General features: G+C 39.0%; 1 protein-coding gene across 10 annotated transcripts in view; it reads right to left on the reverse strand.

The window, feature by feature from the left end:
- Nucleotides 1-20,996, reverse strand: part of MRP (Multidrug-Resistance like Protein 1) — a 482,909-nt gene that overhangs the window by 32,898 nt on the left and 429,015 nt on the right. For all 10 annotated transcript variants that reach the window (XM_067153606.2, XM_067153603.2, XM_067153605.2 and 7 more), the window contains one exon: nt 2,392-2,506. In XM_067153606.2, coding sequence (XP_067009707.2) covers nt 2,392-2,506 — 115 coding nt within the window. The remainder of the gene's footprint in view (nt 1-2,391; nt 2,507-20,996) is intronic.

A 20,996-nucleotide genomic window follows, 5' to 3' on the forward strand; every position in this document is an offset into this window, starting at 1 on the left:
TGGTTGGTGCTGCCACTCTTCGGTAGTCGGCCTAACTATCTCGGTTTCTCTCTCCTTCTCACTCCGACCAATCAACGCCCAAGGCTTCCATTAACCAGTCCTTGGCTCGCTTACTCGCTTGTGATCTACAATGAAGAGCAGACGCCTCTCGAGTTCTCGCCATGTCCTGGCTTGGAACAGTATAATGGATAACAGATAATCGCTACTGTTTGGGAGGGTGGACCTCGAAACCCTCTGAAGATTCCTTTTATTTTAGGAATTATCCTCGTTGTGCATTACCTTAATTGCGTTTTTGGTTTGGAAGCTTCGTTTGACAAGCAACAACATGGGTAGGCTTAAGCTTTTCCTACAGATGCACCTCATACAGTAAGTGATCTACATATCTTATTATCTTGGAAGTTAATCTTCAGCAGGTGAAATGCTATTTCAAGAAATTTCTACCGTACATGGTTTTTATGTGTGTTGGAAAATGATGTCTGGCAAACACGTCAAAAGACTTTACCTTCTGCCTTATGTGTTGTAAACATCATTGGGTTGCAAAATTTTGTATGAGCTATCTGTGTTACTTAATGAAATTCTGACCGATTGTCACCTTAAGGAGTATTCAGCTATATTTTGGTAAATTTAATTATTCAAAAAATTATTACTATTATTATTATTATTATTATTATTATTATTATTAGCCTCCGTGGCTCAGGCGGCAGCACGCCGGCCTCTCACCGCTGGGTTCCGTGGTTCAAATCCCGGGCACTCCATGTGAGATTTGTGATGGACAAAGCGGAGGCGGGAGAGGTTTCTGTCCGGGTACTGCGGTTTTCCCTGTCATGTTTCATTCCAGCAGCACTCTCCAATATCATTTCATTTCATCTGTCATTCATTAATCATTGCCCTAGAGGAGTGCGACAGGCTTTGGCAGCCGGCACAATTCCTATCCTCGCCGCTAGATGGGGCTTCATTCATTCCATTCCTGACCCGGTCCAATGGCTGGAAACAGGCTGTGGATTATTATTATTATTATTATTATTATTATTATTATTATTAATGTCAAATGAGGCTATTCGCCCTCTTGTTTTAATTCATAATCACGTAAAGGATTATTAATACAGTGGGAGTTCTGGAAAGGAATACTGTTTCTGGAGTCTGGTTCACTCCTAAATTCTTTTCTAGTCCCTAATATTTTATTAAATGTATATATTTTTTCCCCTTTGTTCTGGGGTTCTGGTGTTGCCCAGTGCTTTTGTTTTTCTTCATGTTTCAGACATACATCTTATTCTGTAAATAAGGTAATGATGTTGCTTACTCATATTATTTGAATTATGCCAGCTGGTGGTTTTGATATTGTTTAACATGCGAGCTTTAATCTTAACCAGCGTAACTTCAATTTCCTTTAAAAATGAGGATAATTTTCAATCAGTGTTAATCTTGATTAATTTGAATATTTGAATTAAATTCTTGTTTCCAAGAAAATTTGTTTTCCTTGTTCAGTTCTTAATAATTTGATGCCCGGACAAGCTGGTACTTGGGTTCACGGGTTATTTGTATCTTCATACCACCTGGAGGTAAATTCTTATTTTATTTTATGCTTATGTCATGTTTTGGGTGTGTAGGTTTTGTGTGTCACTTCCTGATTTATTTTACTTGTACTGGCTCATTAGTTATGGGTGATGCAGTAAGTACTAACAGCTGGGTTTGTTTGGGTTTTCTAAGCTAGTTGTTCATATTCAAAACCCAAAAGCATGATGCCTTGGTTTAGAAACACCAAAGAAGACCTCTAAATACTACAAATCAAACCCAAAGATGCCTTAGATATATATTCCAAAAAAGGACAGTGACAAATGGGCTAAACCGAGACAAACAACCGAAAAGATGATAAAGCGTCCCTTGGACAGGGGAATGCAAGCAGGCGTGAGGGAATTCTGGGCTCAAATGAAAGCAAAGTTCACTGCCAAATGTAACAAGACCTAACGTGGTCCTCAATGGCCCCAGCAAATAGTAGTAATAATAATAATAGTAATAATAATAATAATAATAATAATAATAATAATAATAATAATAATAATAATAATAATAATAATAATAATAATAATAATGGAAAATTACAGCCTTATGTAACACCTGTGACTGTTGTACCAATAAATTTACTACTATTACTACTACTACTAGCCGCTGGTTTTACATGCTACTAACTACTTTTATGGACTTCAGCAACACAGAGGTGCTGGAATTTTGTTGTAGAGAGGTTCCTTCCATGTGCTGGTAAACCTATGATGACACCAGGCTGATGTATCTGAGCACCTTTAATCACCATCAGACTGTGCTGGGATCAAATCCACCTGCTTCTGCTTACTGAGCTGTATGTTCTACGCATGAGCTTGGGCAAATTTCTCTCACCTGGATGAGGTCATCTGTCTCCAGATCTACAGCTGCTGTTGCTTCATCCAATACCAACACCTTCGTCTTCCTCAGCAGAGCACGTGCCAGACATATAAGCTGCCTTTGGCCAACACTGGAACAAGCACAAATTAAAGATATAGAATGAAAATACGTTGACTACAGACTCAGGTTCTTCAGTTGTCAAGTTCACATCCTCTTTCATTCAGCTGAGGAACTTCTATAAAGCAGATCAAATATTGACAGTCCACCATAAAAAGCAGTAACAGCAAAAAATCGTGATGCAATAAGTGAGGTATTTTTGTATAGATTTAATATGGTGGGAAACAGGACTATGAATTTACAACATACTGAGCGAGAAAACGTCTTAATGAAGAATGCACTAATGAGGTTTCACTAATAATAATAATAATAATAATAATAATAATAATAATAATAATAATAATAACAACAACAACAACAACAACGTTATTTGCTTAATGTCCCATTAACTACTTTTATGGTTTTCGAGAACGCCGAAGTGCCAGCATTTTGTCCCTCAGGAGTTTTTATGTGCCAATAAATCTACCGACACGAGGTTGACGTATTCGAGGACCTTCAAACACCACCGGACTGAGCCAGGATTGAACCTGCCAGGTTGGGGTCAGAAGGCCAGCGCCTCAACCGTCTGAGCCACTCAGCCCAGTTGGTTTCATTACTGTATACTAGCTATCATACTTGGTCTTCATAGATCAGCCATGTAGGTGGTTCATAAAAATGGAGAAAAGCAATCTGATTTGCAGCTGTAAAATGATCATCCCTATACTACCTCCATAATACATATCAAATACAGTAAAACCTCGATTATAGATTCCCAGAAACTACGTTTTCCCGTATTATTCGTTCAAATTATGCGGTCCGGCAAGCATCCTAATTAAATCACGTTGTGAAAATCCCGCATTATCTGTTCCTAGAAGAAATTATTTCCCAGATCAACCGTCCAGAATTTTCAGTCCCATCAACGCTAAAACCTCGATCACACATTTTTCAAGAAGCTGTATCTCACCAAAAGATGGCTACGGCATACTTACGGATCTTTATCTTAACGTCCCGTAAATGCGGTAATTTGAGGAAGTACTGTATCGTACTGGAAAAGCGATCGGCGGTGAACTTGCATAAGGGACTATCTTAGCATCACATTCGGGTGGTATTGTTTAGAGAATTCTCGGAAATTATAAAGCAGTGTGTGTCCACACAATTGAAAGGAGAGCGCATTTCGACAGCTCTACTTGAAAACTGAACAAGTTTTGTCAAATGTTCGCACTTGCAAAACGTCTACATTATGTCCATGGTTATATATTTTTTTTTCTCCGCGTGTATTGCCGAACAGGTTTTCGACACTTCTCTCAGGGCAATGCACAGTCACTGGGCTTTCAGGCAGGAATCGAAACTGCTCCCTCTTAAGTAGGTACCGGTAACACAAATTTAGTACGGTATTTTAATATCATCGTATACGATTATGTTATCAAGACCAGAACAGATGTTGCACCTTACATAGGCCTACATAAAGCCTTGGGAGGTTTTGGGATTGCCTATTACTGTTTTGGTTCTAATAAGACTGGGGATTTCACATTCTTGGGTTAAAATGTTATTTTTTCTCTTTCCAATTTGATTGTGATTAGTGACGGGCAGAATTGAATATAATGCATTCGAGCTTGCATTCGAAACCATATTCTCGAGTTCAACATAAAAATTAAAAGTCGATGTAGGCCTAATTTATACGGTACAAGATTTCCATAAACTGACTACGAACAGTATACCGGTGACCAAATTACAATGGAAGATGAAACAAAGGGATTTCACCATCATGTTGGGCGCTTTGGTATCTAATGTGCTTTTTTTTTTAGATTAGGGAATTAAAAACTACTTGTGGTCGATTGTTGTTTGGCTTGGCGTTACGGGTATTAGATTTTTTGAAGAATTTGGCTGATCAAAGTTGCTGAACTGAAAGAGGTTTTCAGAGGAAACTGACAAAGTTTTCCCGGGCAAACTGAATGTAAAGTTTCTAGATTTTTAAGTCGCGTACTGGTAATTGATGTTTGAAGCCAGCCCCGTGGTCTAACTTGCCTGCCTCTCACCCTGAGGGCCCGGGTTCGATTCACGGTCAGGTCAGGCATTTTTACCTGGATATGAGGACTGGTTCCAGGTTCACCCATTCTACGATTACCTTTAATTGAGGAGCTATTTAATGGTGAGATGGCGACCCCAGTCTAGAGAGCCAGAAATAACAGCCGAGAGGATTCGTCACACTGACCATGCGTCACCTCGTAATCTGCAGGCCTTCGGACCGAGCAGCGGTCGCTTGGTAGGCGGAAGGCCCATTGGGGCTGTAGTTTGGTTTGGTTTAAGGGTGTTTGTAAGATTATAAGTATACATATTTCATTTTTGTGATGTTTACCCTAATTGTTGACGGTTCATTCCTTCCCGGATTTTCCGTTTTCCCGTGTTGTACGGGTTTTTTTTCCCGTGGTCCCTCGAGAAATGGAGAATCGAGGTTCCACTGTACCAAGAATACTGTGGTGGGTACTATGATGGATCAGTGTGTCAAGTACCAATAGCTATCAGAACATGAATGATCCACAGGAATGGCAAGATAAAGAAGAAAGTTATCTAACTCCCCAGTTCCTCCCTAGATTGCATGTCATATAGCTTACCTTCAAGTATTGGGTCTGATAAACTTTTTACTACTAAGGCCTAGGTCCTGGTCCATATTAATTGAAAGAAATGTTATTTCCAGCATTAAAGATCCGACCGACGTACGAACATCCATGTAAAGAATGTTCCAGTATGTGCCAGACCCTACGAGTACGCTAGGCGGAGTCAAGTGACGTCACCTGTCGCTCGAAGCTCACCTCCCCTAGAGATATTTCTCGAAAGAATTTTTCTTTTAACAGCTTTTTAACACCTTAACCAATTTCAACGGGACAAACGCTGAATTATAGCAAACATCATAAAAGTTAATCCCTGTAAATTTCAAATTAATTCATCAAACGGTTGTTGAGTTATAACAATTTAAAGTCTCAACGAAATTACGTAATTACGGTCACATGGCCGAGGGAGAGCTGCCACCCCTCCCTGCGCTGGCATCTATATATGTCAAGGCCAGATAGCCCGCAAACCAGTGCAGTACTGTGTGAGTGAGATAGTCAAGAAACCGGCCCGCGTACAGTATGTTCGCGCAGTCACAGTAGAAGTACTTTCGTCGTATCTCCAGAACGCGAAATTCTATCGCCGATAAAGGATGTCGCACTGCAGATAGTATGTCGCGTCGCGATTACAATATAATCCTAAAAAGACATTTAAGACTGTAACACGAGTGAACTTATTGGAGTACAAATATTAACTATTTCATTACGTGTGGACTTAGGCAACGTCAAGTAACATTAAACTTCTACAGAGCCTAATACTTAAGAATCACCAGAACTTATCTTTTTTCTCTCGAGTATTGCATTATATTTCTTTATTCACGTCACATCAATATTTTGAATGAAAAAGTAAGAACTTTTCTGAGTTAATATAACAGGATTAGCAGAAAATCTAACTTAATGACTGTGTTCACAGACTGTGCTTATCGACTTGCTTTCTTTCTTTCTTCAAGTGTGAACTGTGTGATTAAGAACGTTTCGATAACGACTGTAAATAGCATTTAGTACAGAAAGGACTGTGATTCTTCATACGCCATAAATAGTGTTCAACAGTGTAAGTGATAACCAGTCGCACTAAATGAATTTTCGTGTGCGAAACTCAACAGTTCCAGCTGTCATCACCTCATCGGGAACGTCAACATCGCCGATCCTGATTCTACATGGAACATTCCAGATGTCCATCTTTCGACATTTGGTAACAACAGTTCTTGTCATAAGTGAGTAACAAACTGACTAAACCTTTTCATTTATTTTGAACAGTGAAACTTCAGTGTCGCGTGTGAACAATTTCCATAATTTCTCAAAAGTGATAAATTTAATTTCAATTTCATTTCTCGTAGAAAGACTGTAGGATTTCAAGTGTGTTGTATAACGAGATTGACGAACTGAGAACTGAAAACTTTTAATAATTTCTCATATCCATTTACCATTATAAAAGTGTGCTTAGGTTTAAAAAGACTTTAGGTGGAAATTCACACATATGAAAGACTTTGAAACCAATGATATTTATGCCATTTTTTTTTCAAGAAGATTATTTTCAACATTTAATTTCAATATAAATTTTGAGTCAACAATCATACCGCAGGGTGAGAAATTAATAAATTGTTTTAAAAAAAAATTATTTACCATCTATTATTCGCTCTGCGAGACTATCCTTCTCTGTATCGGCTCCAAAACCCAGTTCCACTCTCTGAGGTCCTACTCATGCCCTTTGCCCACAACTTTTCCTGGTACACTACCTACGATAAAGATGTACGAGGCATGAAAGATCAGTATTTAATATTCCTTCTCTTTTTGTTACAAAAGGTTCTTTGGTAAGATTAACAGTGACAATGGTAGGACATAGAAAAATTTTAAAAAACTCGTAAATAGTACCCCTTTTTTATTCATTCATTCTTTCATTCATTCATTGACACGGCCATCTGTGGGCCACATTTACACAAACTATCTGCCCTTCTGTTGCGCAGACTAACGCCCTTCTCTTTACGCTCTTGCCAAAGACACTCCAATCTTTGGCTTCTCCTCTTCTCACTCTTCTGCTAAGATGTTCCTTGACTTGACCAGTAGCTTTGCGGGTGCATCCTGGGACATGAAGCTAATAGATTATGATGTCACTCCTGCAACGTTTTTTCCTAAATGTTGTTCTGTCCTTAACCCATCCAGGCTGTATTTTCCGATTTTCTTGTAGGAGTAGTATTTTGTCGGCCAGCCTAACTTGATTCATCCTTTTGAAGTGTCTTGGTTCACGCTTCACAAGAACATACGTGCAGTCTGCTGACAAATTTATATTAATCTTGGTACTGTACCTCTCGTTTTTGATTAAATTCATTATTTATTGATGTTAATCTTACCTTAAACATGTTTTCTATTTTTGGTAGCTTTCCACTGATACAGTATAAGTTCCCTTATGGCATGCGTTCATGTCACAGGTTCAATGAAAACGATTTGCTTTCTTTTCTCGCCAGGTATGTTGACCCTGCGGCTATTAATTCTCGATTTTTGATTGGTTTCTATCACCTGGACATGACTGCTCACGTCATCAGCAACTTTCACGCTAATTGGTACCGATAACACTACATAACAAAATTTGACGAAGTTTTTGTTTATTTTTTGTGCATTTATTGCTTAATTTGGTGATACTGATTATTAATATATAAGTAGTTTTTCTTAAGTGTCAATATTTCGGATATGATAATGAATGTTTCAATTTTCTTAAAAGCTACTAATTTTGTATGCTTATTAATATGACTAGAGTCCTATAGAAGAAATCTACCATACAGTACCTCAAGAATTGGTGGGAATAAGTGCAAAAAAAATAATTGAATAACAGTGAATCTTCAGCCAACAATGGCGACTTTAAAAAATGTACGTTAGAACGGCTTTTCCTCTTATGTTCTTCTGACCCCTTTGCTCGTACTATACCCCACACATAGTCTCCCAGCATAGCGCAGTCCCAACGTCCCTGATAGCTTCTTTCCATGCAATGAATGTCTTTGTGAAAGCATTCAGCGTGTTTTTCACTTACAGCTCCTAAATTTGGCCTAAAGAAATCAATATGAGAAAACAAATAGCGCATTTTCACCGATATCCTACGTAAAAGTAAATGATAACTGTGTATCAAATTCTCTATCAGTTTCATGTAATTCTCACTTCTATTGTTTCCCAAGAACTGTTGCACTACCATTCTAAAAGCATCCTAAGCATTTCGTTCATCAAGAGTCATTGCATCTACAAGTTCTTTTGGTTGTAACATCACATGAATCTGAAGTCCGGTGAGAATTCTGCCTTTTATTTTTGCTTCAGATAACTTGGGGAACATTTGTCTGATGAGGCTCAGAGCCTCACTGTTGCTATCTAAACCTTTGATGAATTGTTTAGTAAGTCGAAGTTTGATATGGAGTGGTGGTAACAGAATCTTCTCCCTGGACACAAGGGGCTCATTTCTCACGTTGTGTGCACCTGGAACGAGTTCTTTTCTTGTTGGCCATTCTTTCCTGGTGTAATGCTGATCATCCGCTCTGCTGTCCCACAGGCGGAGGAAGCAAGAATATTTGGTGTAGCCTCCTTGAGGCCCCAGAAGAAATCCCAAAATCTTAAAATCACCACAAACATCCCGTTTGTAACATCCGTAATTTAGTTTTTCCAAGAGCAGCTTCGTATTTTCATAAGTCTCCTTAAGCTGTGCTGAATGAGCTACTGGTATGGAAGGAAACTTGTTCCCATTGTCCAGTAGGACAGCTTTGAGACTTCTACTTGAACTATCTATAGACGCCACTGATCCGGTTCATGAGGAATCAATGTGTTCAAACAGACCACTAACATCACTACAAAAACAAAGAGTTCCATACATTTGGTAGAAGCATGCAAAATTCTCATGCCTTAGCCTACATTTTGTTATTTTACAGGATTTATCAAGCAAGTTATATTGCTTAAGACAGGATGCAAGAAGTTCAGCCTTTGATTTAGTTAGTTGCAACTCCCTAACAAGGTCATCCAATTTCGGCGGAGTAACGAGCTGTGGTTCCACATGGCTGTCATCACTAAAACTGAAATAACTGTCATCACCTGAATTTCACTCTATGTCCTTTTCGCGCGTATTCTGTTTTAGTGGTGATGGAATTGGCAGCTCTTCACTATGTGGTACTGGAGCAATAGTGGAATATTTTTCTTGCTCTTTGTACTTTTGTAATGTGTAATATCCACTATACAATAATACCAGTCGTCGTGCTGATTTGTAGGCTCTCGCCATATTCGGGGAATTGCAAATGGCATACATTTTCTTGTTCCACATAGCCAACCCTGTAAAGTAGACCGACAGCTGCCACAAGTGACATGGGGAGCCCATGAAACATGTTGGTCTCGAACATGCACACTGAAATAAGCGCGGTACGCCTCACAGAACTTCGTACCGGACACAATTTTATGTTTCACTTGTTTAGGTCCAATGTAATGTCCACAAACATAACAAAACGCGTCTGCTGGCAATTTACAACGTCCGGATGTTGACATTTTTCGTTAAAAGACAACAATTCAATGTTACATATAACCACAGAATAGATCTACATTCACAAACGACAGGAAGATATTTTGTGAAAAATATCGATATATATCGATACATACAGTCGGCTTTTTAAAGAAGTCGATATATTGAACCTTTCCAGATGTATACCAATACTGATGTAACATCACATTAAAGCGATCTAGTGGTGATCACCTTGAACAACTATGACTGCCAGAAAAAGAGGTTAAATTCACAATTTTTCACAAAACGTTAAAATATCAAAAAGTATTGAAAAAAACAAACAGCATATTTGCATTCAGCACATTGGTTTTATACAATAAACACAAAGAAATAAACATAAACAATTTTTTGTTACGTAGTGTAATGTATCCTTCTGCTGTTCTCTATCTTTTTATTGGCTATTCTTTGTAATTTGATATTTAAGTTTTCTTGAATTATTTATGTGATGTTATCAGTAATATTCTATCAGGACCTTTTTTCGGATTACTTTGTATTTTTTTGTTAGTCTTCTGTTATTCTCTCTAGTAATTTCATTGTTAGTTTTCCAGTGCTTTTTTCGTGCGCTATCTCCAGAACTTTCTATTCCTTTACATAACGCCAGCGCATTGCACACTGGTATACATTTATCAGCGGCTCTCGGCCGCAAGCACTCAGCCACATTCCTTCGGCCGTACTCTGTCACAAGGTCAACCACCTCGCCATCACACATGCGTGGACTTGCTGCAGCTCTGGGTCGTCAACACGTCGTGCAACAGATAACATAACAGCGACTGCCATTAAGCGTGGCAGACCTTTCACTCTTAACACAAAAGCAAAGATATCTTTTAAATGGCAGATTGGACTCTGCTTTCAATCGTGAGGTACTCGTCGGCATCCCTGCATGCTTGCCGACAACAATAAGTGTTTATGGATCTTCCTCTGAAAGGGCATTTTTTAACAACTGCTTCGTCAGCTTGTTGGTGATAATCTGTTCACCGTGATTTTATTACCAGTCATTTGAATTTGAAGCTGAAGGCTTTTAATACTGTGTGCTTAATGGAAGTTTTGTTGAACCTTTATCTCCCTGGAGGAATACTATAAAATTTACCCTTCAAGAGCTTCTAATCTAGTCCATCACATACTGTAAATTTTTGTCATTTAATTCTCCTTTCTTAAATTTAACATTTTTCTTGTAATTTTCAATTAGCTTCAGCATTTTTGTCAATGTTTTTCCGTAACTTAGATTATTGGTTTTGACATTGGTCAGCCTACAAAATGGTGTACCTATTTTGTTCAGTTCTTCTGGACTTTCTAGCTTTATGAAGATGAATCTTATTTGTATTTAATATTTCTTGTGCACAACCGGTGGCTATCTCACGTAAGGTTACACACTTAACGTTATACAGTAACTGTAAAATTTTGTTGTTTTTGCTTCCTTCAATCTGATCATTTATTGTTATATTCGTAATATTATTCAAATCAATTTTGTAACTGCTGTTCCTTATAACCTGCTTTCTTCTCTCTTCATTCCCCTAAAACTTATGAATCCTTTCCCAAGTTTTCTTCATGGTGCCAAAACCCGGGACAGCAGATTTTCTTATTGGAATCATATTAATTTCAATTTGCAACTGTTTCAGAATTTTCTTGTAAGTTCATTCTATTAGTTGCCGATGCAGCCTGCAGTTGCCCCAGTTCTTCAGGACGCCAGAATGCCACGCGAGGACAAACTGATTCAAGCTCGCGCTGCTTACAAGGGTCAACTCAATTTGTTTTGTAAGTTCCTTTCCGCCTGGGAAGATGAAACTAGTAATACTGATAATCTCGTTCAAATTTAGAGAATTATGAAGCAGCTTACAGTCAATACGACAAAATCGGGAAATTCAGTCTCCTGAGCAGGTCTGGACAAGGAGGCGGTAGATAATCTATATTTTGAAGGTCACGCTCAGGTTGTGCAAATTAACGGACGAGGTACTCAAACTTCGAAATTGGAAGAGTTATCGAACTCTACTCCTAATTCTGGTTTGTTGAAAACTTCCAAGATTTCTGCTCAAGTTTCTTTACCCAAAATACAACTTCCACATTTTTATGGAAGCGAAGAAGAATGGAATTCTTTTCTCAAACTATTTGACTCTCTAGTTAACAGAAATGAAGCACTTCCCAACGTTCAGAAGTTCCATTATCTTTGTTCCTCTGTTCAAGGTTCTGCATTAAAGCTTACTGAGTCTATCTCTTACCAGTAATAATTATTCTATTGCCCTGGATTTATTGAAAAAGCGATAGGGTAATCCTCGCTTAAGAATCCAGCGACATGCAGGCTCTGTTTAACTTGCCTCCCACCAAGGCAGAAAAGGTACAAACTTTTTGAGCACTATTAGACACTGTGGAGTTGCATGTTAAAGCTTTAGCAATCCTGAATGAACCTGCCCAGCACTGGGACACTTTTTTTGGTATATTTAATTTCTTCTAAATTTGACCCAGGTACACTGAAGATTTGGGAGCTCGGAATTTCTAACATGCAAGCAGTTACTTACAATACAATAGTTCAGTTTCTCAAACAAAAGTGACAGATTCTTTGAGCTGTTGCCTTTCAGATGAGCAACCACTCTTCTAATTTGGTTAACAAATCTCAGCATGCTTCTATGTTTAAATCTTTTCCTAAAACTCAAGTTTTAACTGCTCAAACTAAATCTTCCAAATGTGTGTGTGCTGTTATGAAAAGCACCTTTTGTATCATTGTCCTCAATTCACATCATTGTCTACAGATAACAGGTGAAAAATGCTTCAAACAAATATGCAAAGTTTTAATTGTTTATCTGGGAATCATCTATTAAACAAATGTAATTCCATCAACTCCTGTAAATATTGTGGCTTAAAGGACCATTCATTGATACATCGGCATAATAACAGTAATAGTTCCGGTTCATTCCCCTCTGAGCCTGTTCAAGGTAATGTTCCACCTAATAGCGCACAAACTTTAACTCAAGGGACTTCCTCTCTTAGAGGTTCTCAAGTTTTGCTTTCTACAGCCATTGTTAAAGTGAAAGACACTAATGGCTGATGGACGTCAGTTAGATGTCTGCTGGACAATGCTGCTACCCACGATTTCATCAGTGAAAGTTTAATAAGACGATTGGGTTTTCAAAAAATTCCTACTGATGTCGAAGTTACAGGCATTAATAAACTTCCTCCACCAGTTTTGTAAGAATTTGTGTCAAAGATTCATTGGAGAATAATGTCATCTTTAAGTTATTTAGCCATTGATGACATAGGCAATAACACCCCTCTTTTTTCCTTTAGCACACATAATTGGATTATTCCATTTCATGTAAGTTAGCCAATCCCACCTTTTTGAAAAGTGCTCCAGTAGAGATTCTATTAAGTGCTGATATTTTTTGAAAATACTATTATCTGAGAATGTTAGAATTTTGCCTAAAGTCTTTGCATGACAAACAAAATTGGGTTGGATTCTCACTGGACGTCTTCCGAAAAACTTGGTGCAATCCAAGTCCCAATGCCATTTCACCACTGCTAGTGAACAACCTAATTTGGAAAGATTTTGGAAATGGGAGGAATGTTCCTCAGAACTCCCGCATAATTTTGATCAGGAGAAAATTTGTGAACAGCTTTCCCAACCCACTTCTCATACTTCAGAGGGCAGATCTGTGGTCCAGCTTCCTCATATCTGCAATCCTCCTGTCTTAATTGAAACTAAACCTTGTGCTCTTAAGGCTCTTATTGCCACTGAATCTAAATTTAAGAATGACTCCTGTCTTAAACAACAATACTCTCAATTTATGGAAGAGTATGAAGCTCTAGACCACATACAGGTGGTAAAGAGAACGAAGATACTAGCTTTTCAAATTCAGTCTACCTTAATCATCCTGTCTGGAAAAACAAAAATCAAAATCAAAAAAATTGGAGTAGTGATTAATGGTTCTGCTTTGGATAGTCAAGGAGTATCCTTGAATGACCCTCTTTTGACTGGTCCCCCAATTCAAGCTGATTTATCTGCTATTCCTCTGAATTTTCATTTGTTCCCTGTTGCGGTGATAGCTGACATTCAGCAGATGTATCATCAGATTCTAATCCATCCTACTCAACGAGATTTGCAAAGAATTTTTTGGCGTGATGACCCTAGGAAATCAGTGAAGATCTTTCACTTAAAAACTCTGAGACTTATGGGTTAAAACCTTCCGCCTTTTTAGCTATTAGGCCCTCCAGCATCTTGCTGGATTGGATGGTCACTTGTTTCCTCCTGAAGTAAAATAAGCTTTAACTTCTTTTTATGTAGATCTTTTAGCTTCTTTCCCTTCAGTGTCAGAAGCCACTCAGGTCGCTGAAGGTTTGGTCCAATTGCTTAACGGTGGTGGATTTCTTTTGCATAAATGGTGTTCTATAGTGCTTTTCTACTCTGATGGCGGGCGGCCTAAATGCTGTCAGGGGAAGTGGGGTGCGGGCAGTATGTCACTGCCCAATCAGACAAAAGATCGCCTAGCGGCGGCGCTGAGAACTATTCAGTCGCCCGGAGACTTTGCCGCGCTCACTTCGCTCCACGAACTGCTGTGTTGCCGAGTAGTCTTGCTGTGTGCGTTGGGTATTACAAAGAGTTTGTTTGATGAGTTTGTTTTGTGAGTAATTCTTGCCGCGTCCTTTACTGCATTCTTTGATTAACGTTTTCTTGGTATGTGATGTGACGTTAGTTTTTTCTATTGTTTCTATTTGTGTTGCTATGTGTTGTTTTTTATATAATAATTGCACTATATATCTTACAATGGCAAAGAGGAAGGAGATAAGGAGCCAGAGTAGAAAACTGATCAGCAATGTTCATGAATATTTTCAAAAGGAAGCAGAAAATAATGGCCCTTTAGTGAGTGTGTATAAAGTGCAGCAGAGAGTGTTGGAAGCTTGTCAAGTTAGTACGCGAACCGTTCAGCGTATAGTAAAGGAAGGTAAAGACAGTACCCAGTCATCTGGTTCCATCTCATTTCAATCACCGCGCAAACGAATCAAAAGGAACTGTGTAACAAAGGCAATCGACGGATTCCATAAAGATGTACAGTAGAAGTCCGTTATAGCGAGAATTCATAACAGCGAAAAATTTACTCACTATAACGGATTGTCGTTATATCCGATTTTTTGTATAAAAGTCGGAAAACCCTTCATGCACTTTAAAATCGGCATGAAACGGCAATCAGTTTGTTCAAAACTTGCATTTCCGTAGATGATATCCACACTACGGCTTACTTGTTTGTTATTTTTCGTAATCCGATACAACGTGAAAGTGTGTGTTTAATTTCATTCTGAAAAATATATAGTACCGTATATCTCCGAATCCAAGATGAACCCCACTTTTTCCTTCAAAAAATTTAAATCAGGCTCAAAAAGAAGTTTGTAAAATCATATGAATGCCTTGTCTTACAGTAGGCCTACGCATCTTTAGACTATTTTTTGGCGCCGAACATTGACTTTCGTCACGCCGTATTTCTTTATTTTTGGCGGCTGCACAATTATTTATTTCCGCAGGTGTAAGGACCATTAACCACAACATTGGCATCATAATACCGAAGAAAACTCGTTGAAAATTTTCCGGCAATACCTATTCCATGCGTCTCTACAATACAACGATCCATCAGGAAATTATTCTTGCTGTCTATAAAACTGTTACTTTTACGCAGCGTCAGATATAACCAGCTGCTGCTACACGCACGTCTCGCTTGTCGGGTTCGGCCAAATTCAGCGACTAGCGATGTACTGGCCTAATTGCGAACGTTGAAAGTCAACGAGTTTATTGCGCCACGGTATGGCCATTCCGCCCTTGCGTTTTTCGTGCACATACCTCGCAATTTCATCTTCGACTTCTTTAAAGCGTCCTTGTTGCGGGCCACTGAATGCATTTTTTGTACAGTGCACATTTTTTAGCTCTTTGTCTTCACGCTAATGCCAAATATTGGCTTCAGTTAGGCCTATGCCGTATTTTCTTGCGGCTGCACAATTATTCTACATTTCTGTGTGTTTAATAAACTTTAACTTATAATTGGCATCATAATATCGACCAGAACCCGTTGAAAATTTGCCGGCAATACCTTTTCCACGTATCTTTACAATACGACTATCTATCACGAAAATATTCCTGCTGTCTATAAACCTTAATTTTACTAAGCGTCAAGTTATGACTCTGCCACTGAGTAGCCATGGCTTTTCTAAGAATTCGAAGGGTCTCATGCTTTGATGTCATTCTGCAGATTTGAGAAACATACAGGCTCTGTACAACCGGTTGTCACGGCTAGCGATGCGTGGTAAAGAGGTGGTCGTTTATTGTCAACGAGTTCTGTGCTCGTGTGAAAAGAAGCAGCGTGGTTACCGCGGTAGTTGCCAGTGGTATCCATTAACTTACTGTTAGGCCGCGAATCCAACAACCCTTGAGTTTTCGCATGAGATTCTGAGAAAAAACAAAGTCTTGGATTCGGAGAAATACGGTATCACTCCAGAGATTTCTGTGGCAAACACCTCAGCTTTCTTCTTCAAACAGCGTCACCTAACCTAACCGTATATGTAGCCTATCGTGAAAACATATTTGAAACGCATGTAGAGAAATAACCTCGTCACGAAAAATTTACATGTAAATAGTCGTAACTAGACGCAACAAGATATGAAATATCCTCTGAAATCAGTGATGTACTCTGCCATATCTTGAGGTGTATCACATTCTTACTTAATTTCCGTATATAACATTAAAATTAAGATATCGTTTACTTCAGCCTTTATTTTTAACGAGTTAACAACTGCTATCAGCCACGTTATTCACGCATTTATTACGAAAAGGTGTTTTCCTCTTTCATTTCAAATTTTCTTTAGAGAACAGCAGTCAATGGGTATTACTAATAAACTCAAACATCGCCTTTGAATGTCAACGAGAGAGCTCGCAAATGCACAAAGTGAGAAAACTGTACCGTACCGAAGATGATCGATACCATTTTGTTGCAAACGTTTCAGTTTTCTTATTCAAACAGCGTCACGTATCCTAACTTAACCGTACTATACGTATGATGAAAACACACTTCAAGCGCCAGTAGAGAAATTATACCTTTCTCCCTATAAATTTACATAATAGCCTTTCCGTAATTTAACCAGACGCGACAAAATATAAACTAACCTCTGAAATCAATTAAGCACTCTGCCATATCTCAAGGTGTATCCCATTCTTACTTAATTGCAGTATTGAGCCTCAAAATTAAGCGGTCGTTTAGTCAGCCTTAGTTTTAACGAGTTAACAACCATTATCGGACACGTTATTTACGCATTTATTACGAAAATATGTTCTCTTTCATTTCGAATTTTCTTTACGGAACAACTGTCGATGGATATTACTAATCGACTCCGACATCGCCTTCGAATGTCGACGAGAGAAATCGCTAGTGCACATAGCGAGGAAACGATGCCGAAGGTAATCGATCGCATGCAATATCATCGCTGGGGTGCATAAATATCGGTAACGGAAAAAATCGCGCGCGCTTAATCGCTCGTAATAACGGATGCGCCAGCGATAGGGTTCTCGCTGTAACCGAAGGACGATACACAGTTTAATATAGGAACTTTGAAGGGACAGAAAAATGTAGTCGCTATAACGGAGTTCTTGTTATATGCCGTACTCGCTATAGCGGAATTCTACTGTAATTAGAAGAACTCTCCTCGGTTATTACGTAAAGGGTGAATACCCGACGCTGAACAAATTATGTGGTGATTTAGAAAGAGATATACAATTTAAATGGGGGGTTACTTCATTGTGGAGGATACTAAAGTCTATGGGGTTCAAGTATAAAAAAAGCAACGGGAGAAGATTTTTAATGGAGAGAGCTGATATAGTAACAGCCAGAGTAACGTTTTTGAGAAAAATGCATCTCCTCAGGAATAAGGACCCATCGCCCCATATATTTTATTTAGATAAGACTTACATTCATCAGAATTACGCTCCAACGAAAATCTGGCAAGATAAAGAGGGTACAAGAGGTTTAAAAGTTCCTGTGGGGAAAGGTGGACAAATTATTGTTTGTCACGTAGGTTCCAGTCGCACTGGTTTTCTACAGGAGTGTAAATTGGTTTTCAGGCCAAAGGTGAAATCGACCAGTGATGACTACCACACTGGAATGCCGAATGAACTTTCTCCCGCCCCTCAAGATCCGATTACGACTGCCGGAATTGAACCTACGATCTTGGTAACTGGATGTGAACACTTTACCACTGATCCTCAGACTGAATAATAATAATAATAATAATAATAATAATAATAATAATAATAATAATAATAATACACCGAGTGAGACATACGGCTGTAAGTTCGTATTTGGGAGGTAGGTTCAAATCTTATCATTTGCTGCCTCGTGATTGGTTTTCCATTAGTTCCTTATTTCCAAATCGGGCAAATGTCAGGCTCATGTCGTATTGGTTTCTATTATTTCCTTATTTCAAAATCAGGCAACTGTTAGGCTCATGTCGTATAATTAAGGCCATACCACACACTAAAGACATTCTGAGGTAATATAAGTTAATGACAAATTTAAGATCTGAAAGGGATTTTTTGCGTTATATTTCTGTATTGTTCTGTTTTTTTTTGTGTCATGAGCAATAGCGTGGAATTTCTCAATAATATAAAACAGGTCCCGTGATAATACGCGCAGTCGATCACCCACTATACTGTTTTAACCGAAAGCTTGCAACACCAAGGTTGCATACTAAAATGTTGGCGGATTCCTAGCAATGTCAGAGCAAAGGCCGCGTGGGTGCATATGGGTTAATGGACTTTTTATTTCGATTGCATCGTTTAGGTTTCTTTCCTTACTGAAATGCTGATCTAAATAAATATAAATGTTTTCGCATTCAGTCATTAACTTTCCTTTCCCAATTCTTTTTATTACCGTGAGGTCTTTATCTATGTGCTAAATTGAAGGCCGGTCTTCTTCATGTTGTTAGCCATTGCGGAATAAATGCTTCAATGCGTTAAAAGTGTTCCATATATCTTGTGATAAAACTGCGCCCAGTCTGGCCAACATACGAGAAATTACTCTGTGTGCATGTTAATCTATAAATTCCGGACCCTTGATATTCATCTTTATTTACATTAACTGTATTGTGATTTAAAAATATATTTATATTAGTGTTATTTGTCCTGAATGCTATTTGTAGATCTTGTTTTTTCAGGGAGTTTGTAATATGGTGAATCACAGGATTAGTGTAGGTGAAAGTAGCATACTTTGATTTTTTAGTCTTCTCTGGAGTAAAATTAGTGGCCAGTTTAAGTTTTACTTTGTTAATGATTCGATTGATTGTCCCTATTTTGTAACCATTAATTAATGCTAGTTCTTTTATAAATTTAAGTTCTTTCTTTAAGTTAACTGGTGATAAATGTATTTTGAAATCTCTATATACTAAGCTGAAAAAGGAAGTTTGTTTATGGGATTTCGGATGAATGGAATAATTTTTTATTGTAATTGGAGTATGTGTCGGTTTTCTATATATCTGAAAGTCAAATCAAAAATCTGTATGCGTTACGCTTATATCAAGGAAATTTAATGAACCGTTGTTTTCATCCTCTTTGGTGAATTTTATGCAACTATCTACCTTGTTTAGAAATTCTAGAAATTTTGTGCGATTATTTTTCCAGTGGTCTATTATCACAAACGTGTCATCTACATACCTCAACCAAAGGCATAGCCCTTCTATATTCGGTTTAATTTTAGATTTTTCCAAGTTATCCATATAAATGTCTCCACAAGCTAAGCCAGTAGCCAACACCCGGACTACAATTCCCTCCCCTACACCCCCTATTTGCCCTCCTCACGTTACGCCAATGCTCAATGCTCCGCCCATAGCCCTTCCTCTTTCTCCACCACACCCGCCGCATTCATATCACACCAGAAGTAAAAGCGCAACGACAAATAGTCTTAGTACTGCAACAAGCGTGAAACAAAGGGGTAAGTGACATTCCACCTTCAATGTTCTCATAATAACATTTTCATAATAATCTTTTGTTACAGACACAATCATCCTTAACGTTGTAGTACACAACACAGATGGCGGCTGGAGGAGACACGCGCAAGCTTAGTGCTGCTGCAGTTTGTGTTGTTTGTGTGGTAATAATCAGAGTTGTTGCGCTTTACGGTTCTCTGGACGGGTCTATTCGAGTTAAGGAATCGGTGTGTGCAAGTGAAAAAGTGAGTTCTCCTTTTGAATGGCTACTAGCAGAAAGAAACTACTACATTCCGGCGTTCTCTCTGACTGGATGCACCATTTTCCAGACTTATAGGCTAGTGACAGTGAACTACCACTCGGTGCTAATTACAGCATATTCCGTCGTGATCGCGCTACTCTAGGTGGTGGGGTGTTGCTAGCAGTGAACAGTGCTTTACCATGTAAACGAAGGACAGATCTCGAACGGAAGTGTGAGTTAGTGTGGGTGGAGCTACTCTTTCCTCGACGCCCTGTACTTGTGGGATGTTACTACAGACCACCAAACAGCCCATTCAGTGACCTTGAACAGTGCCTGGACTCAGTCATTGCAGCTCTCCCTCGTGGTGAAGTAATTTTAATGGGCGACTTTAACTTGTCTATAAAGTGGTCTTCTCCAACTACCGGACTGTCAGCTAACAACTGTGACACATACTTTATAGACAGTTTTATTAATGGCCTCGGACTGAAAGAGTTTAATATGTACCCAACCCGTGGACCCAACACCCTGGACTTCATACTCTCCTCATTAGAACTTAAAACAATAACCCCAGGCAGAAACCTTTTCCTGTGCGACCACCAATCCCTCGATGCTACATTCCTCCTTCCCCACCCCTCCTCAAAGCCTCACAGCAGGACATCCTACCGCCCTACCTACATCAGGCGCCGTGCCGACAGGCCTGCAATGTGTCGTGCCCTGGAATGCCTTCCCTGGAGTCTGCTCGAAATAGCTGATATCGAATTGGCTCTTGACCTGCTGTACGACTGGCTGCAAGCTGCAATTAAAGACTTCGTACCTGCACAACAGGATACTACTAGCAAACATCAACACTGGATATCACAAGAGACCAGACTGATACTATTTAATAAGAAGAGAGCTTGGCGCCTGTGGAAAGACTTCCCTAACCCACACACTCACAATACCTTCATTAAAATCCGCCGCCACGTGAGGTTTATGGTCAGAAGAGACTACAAAACACACGTAGACACTGTCACTGAAAACGTCCGCAGCAATCCCAAGCGCTACTGGAGTCTCATCAACACACGGAGAAGGACGGAGCGGATTCCTGTCAGCGTGAACCACAACGATGCAACAGCAGATGGCGCCGATCGCAATGAACTGTTCAACAGGTATTTCTTCTCCAACTTCTCCCCTCCCTTACAAAACCAACCGCTCCCTCCCGTTGGTACAGCTTCAA

The sequence above is a fragment of the Anabrus simplex genome, chromosome 9 (genome assembly GCF_040414725.1).
Source record: "Anabrus simplex isolate iqAnaSimp1 chromosome 9, ASM4041472v1, whole genome shotgun sequence".
NCBI classification, from domain to species: domain Eukaryota; kingdom Metazoa; phylum Arthropoda; class Insecta; order Orthoptera; family Tettigoniidae; genus Anabrus; species Anabrus simplex.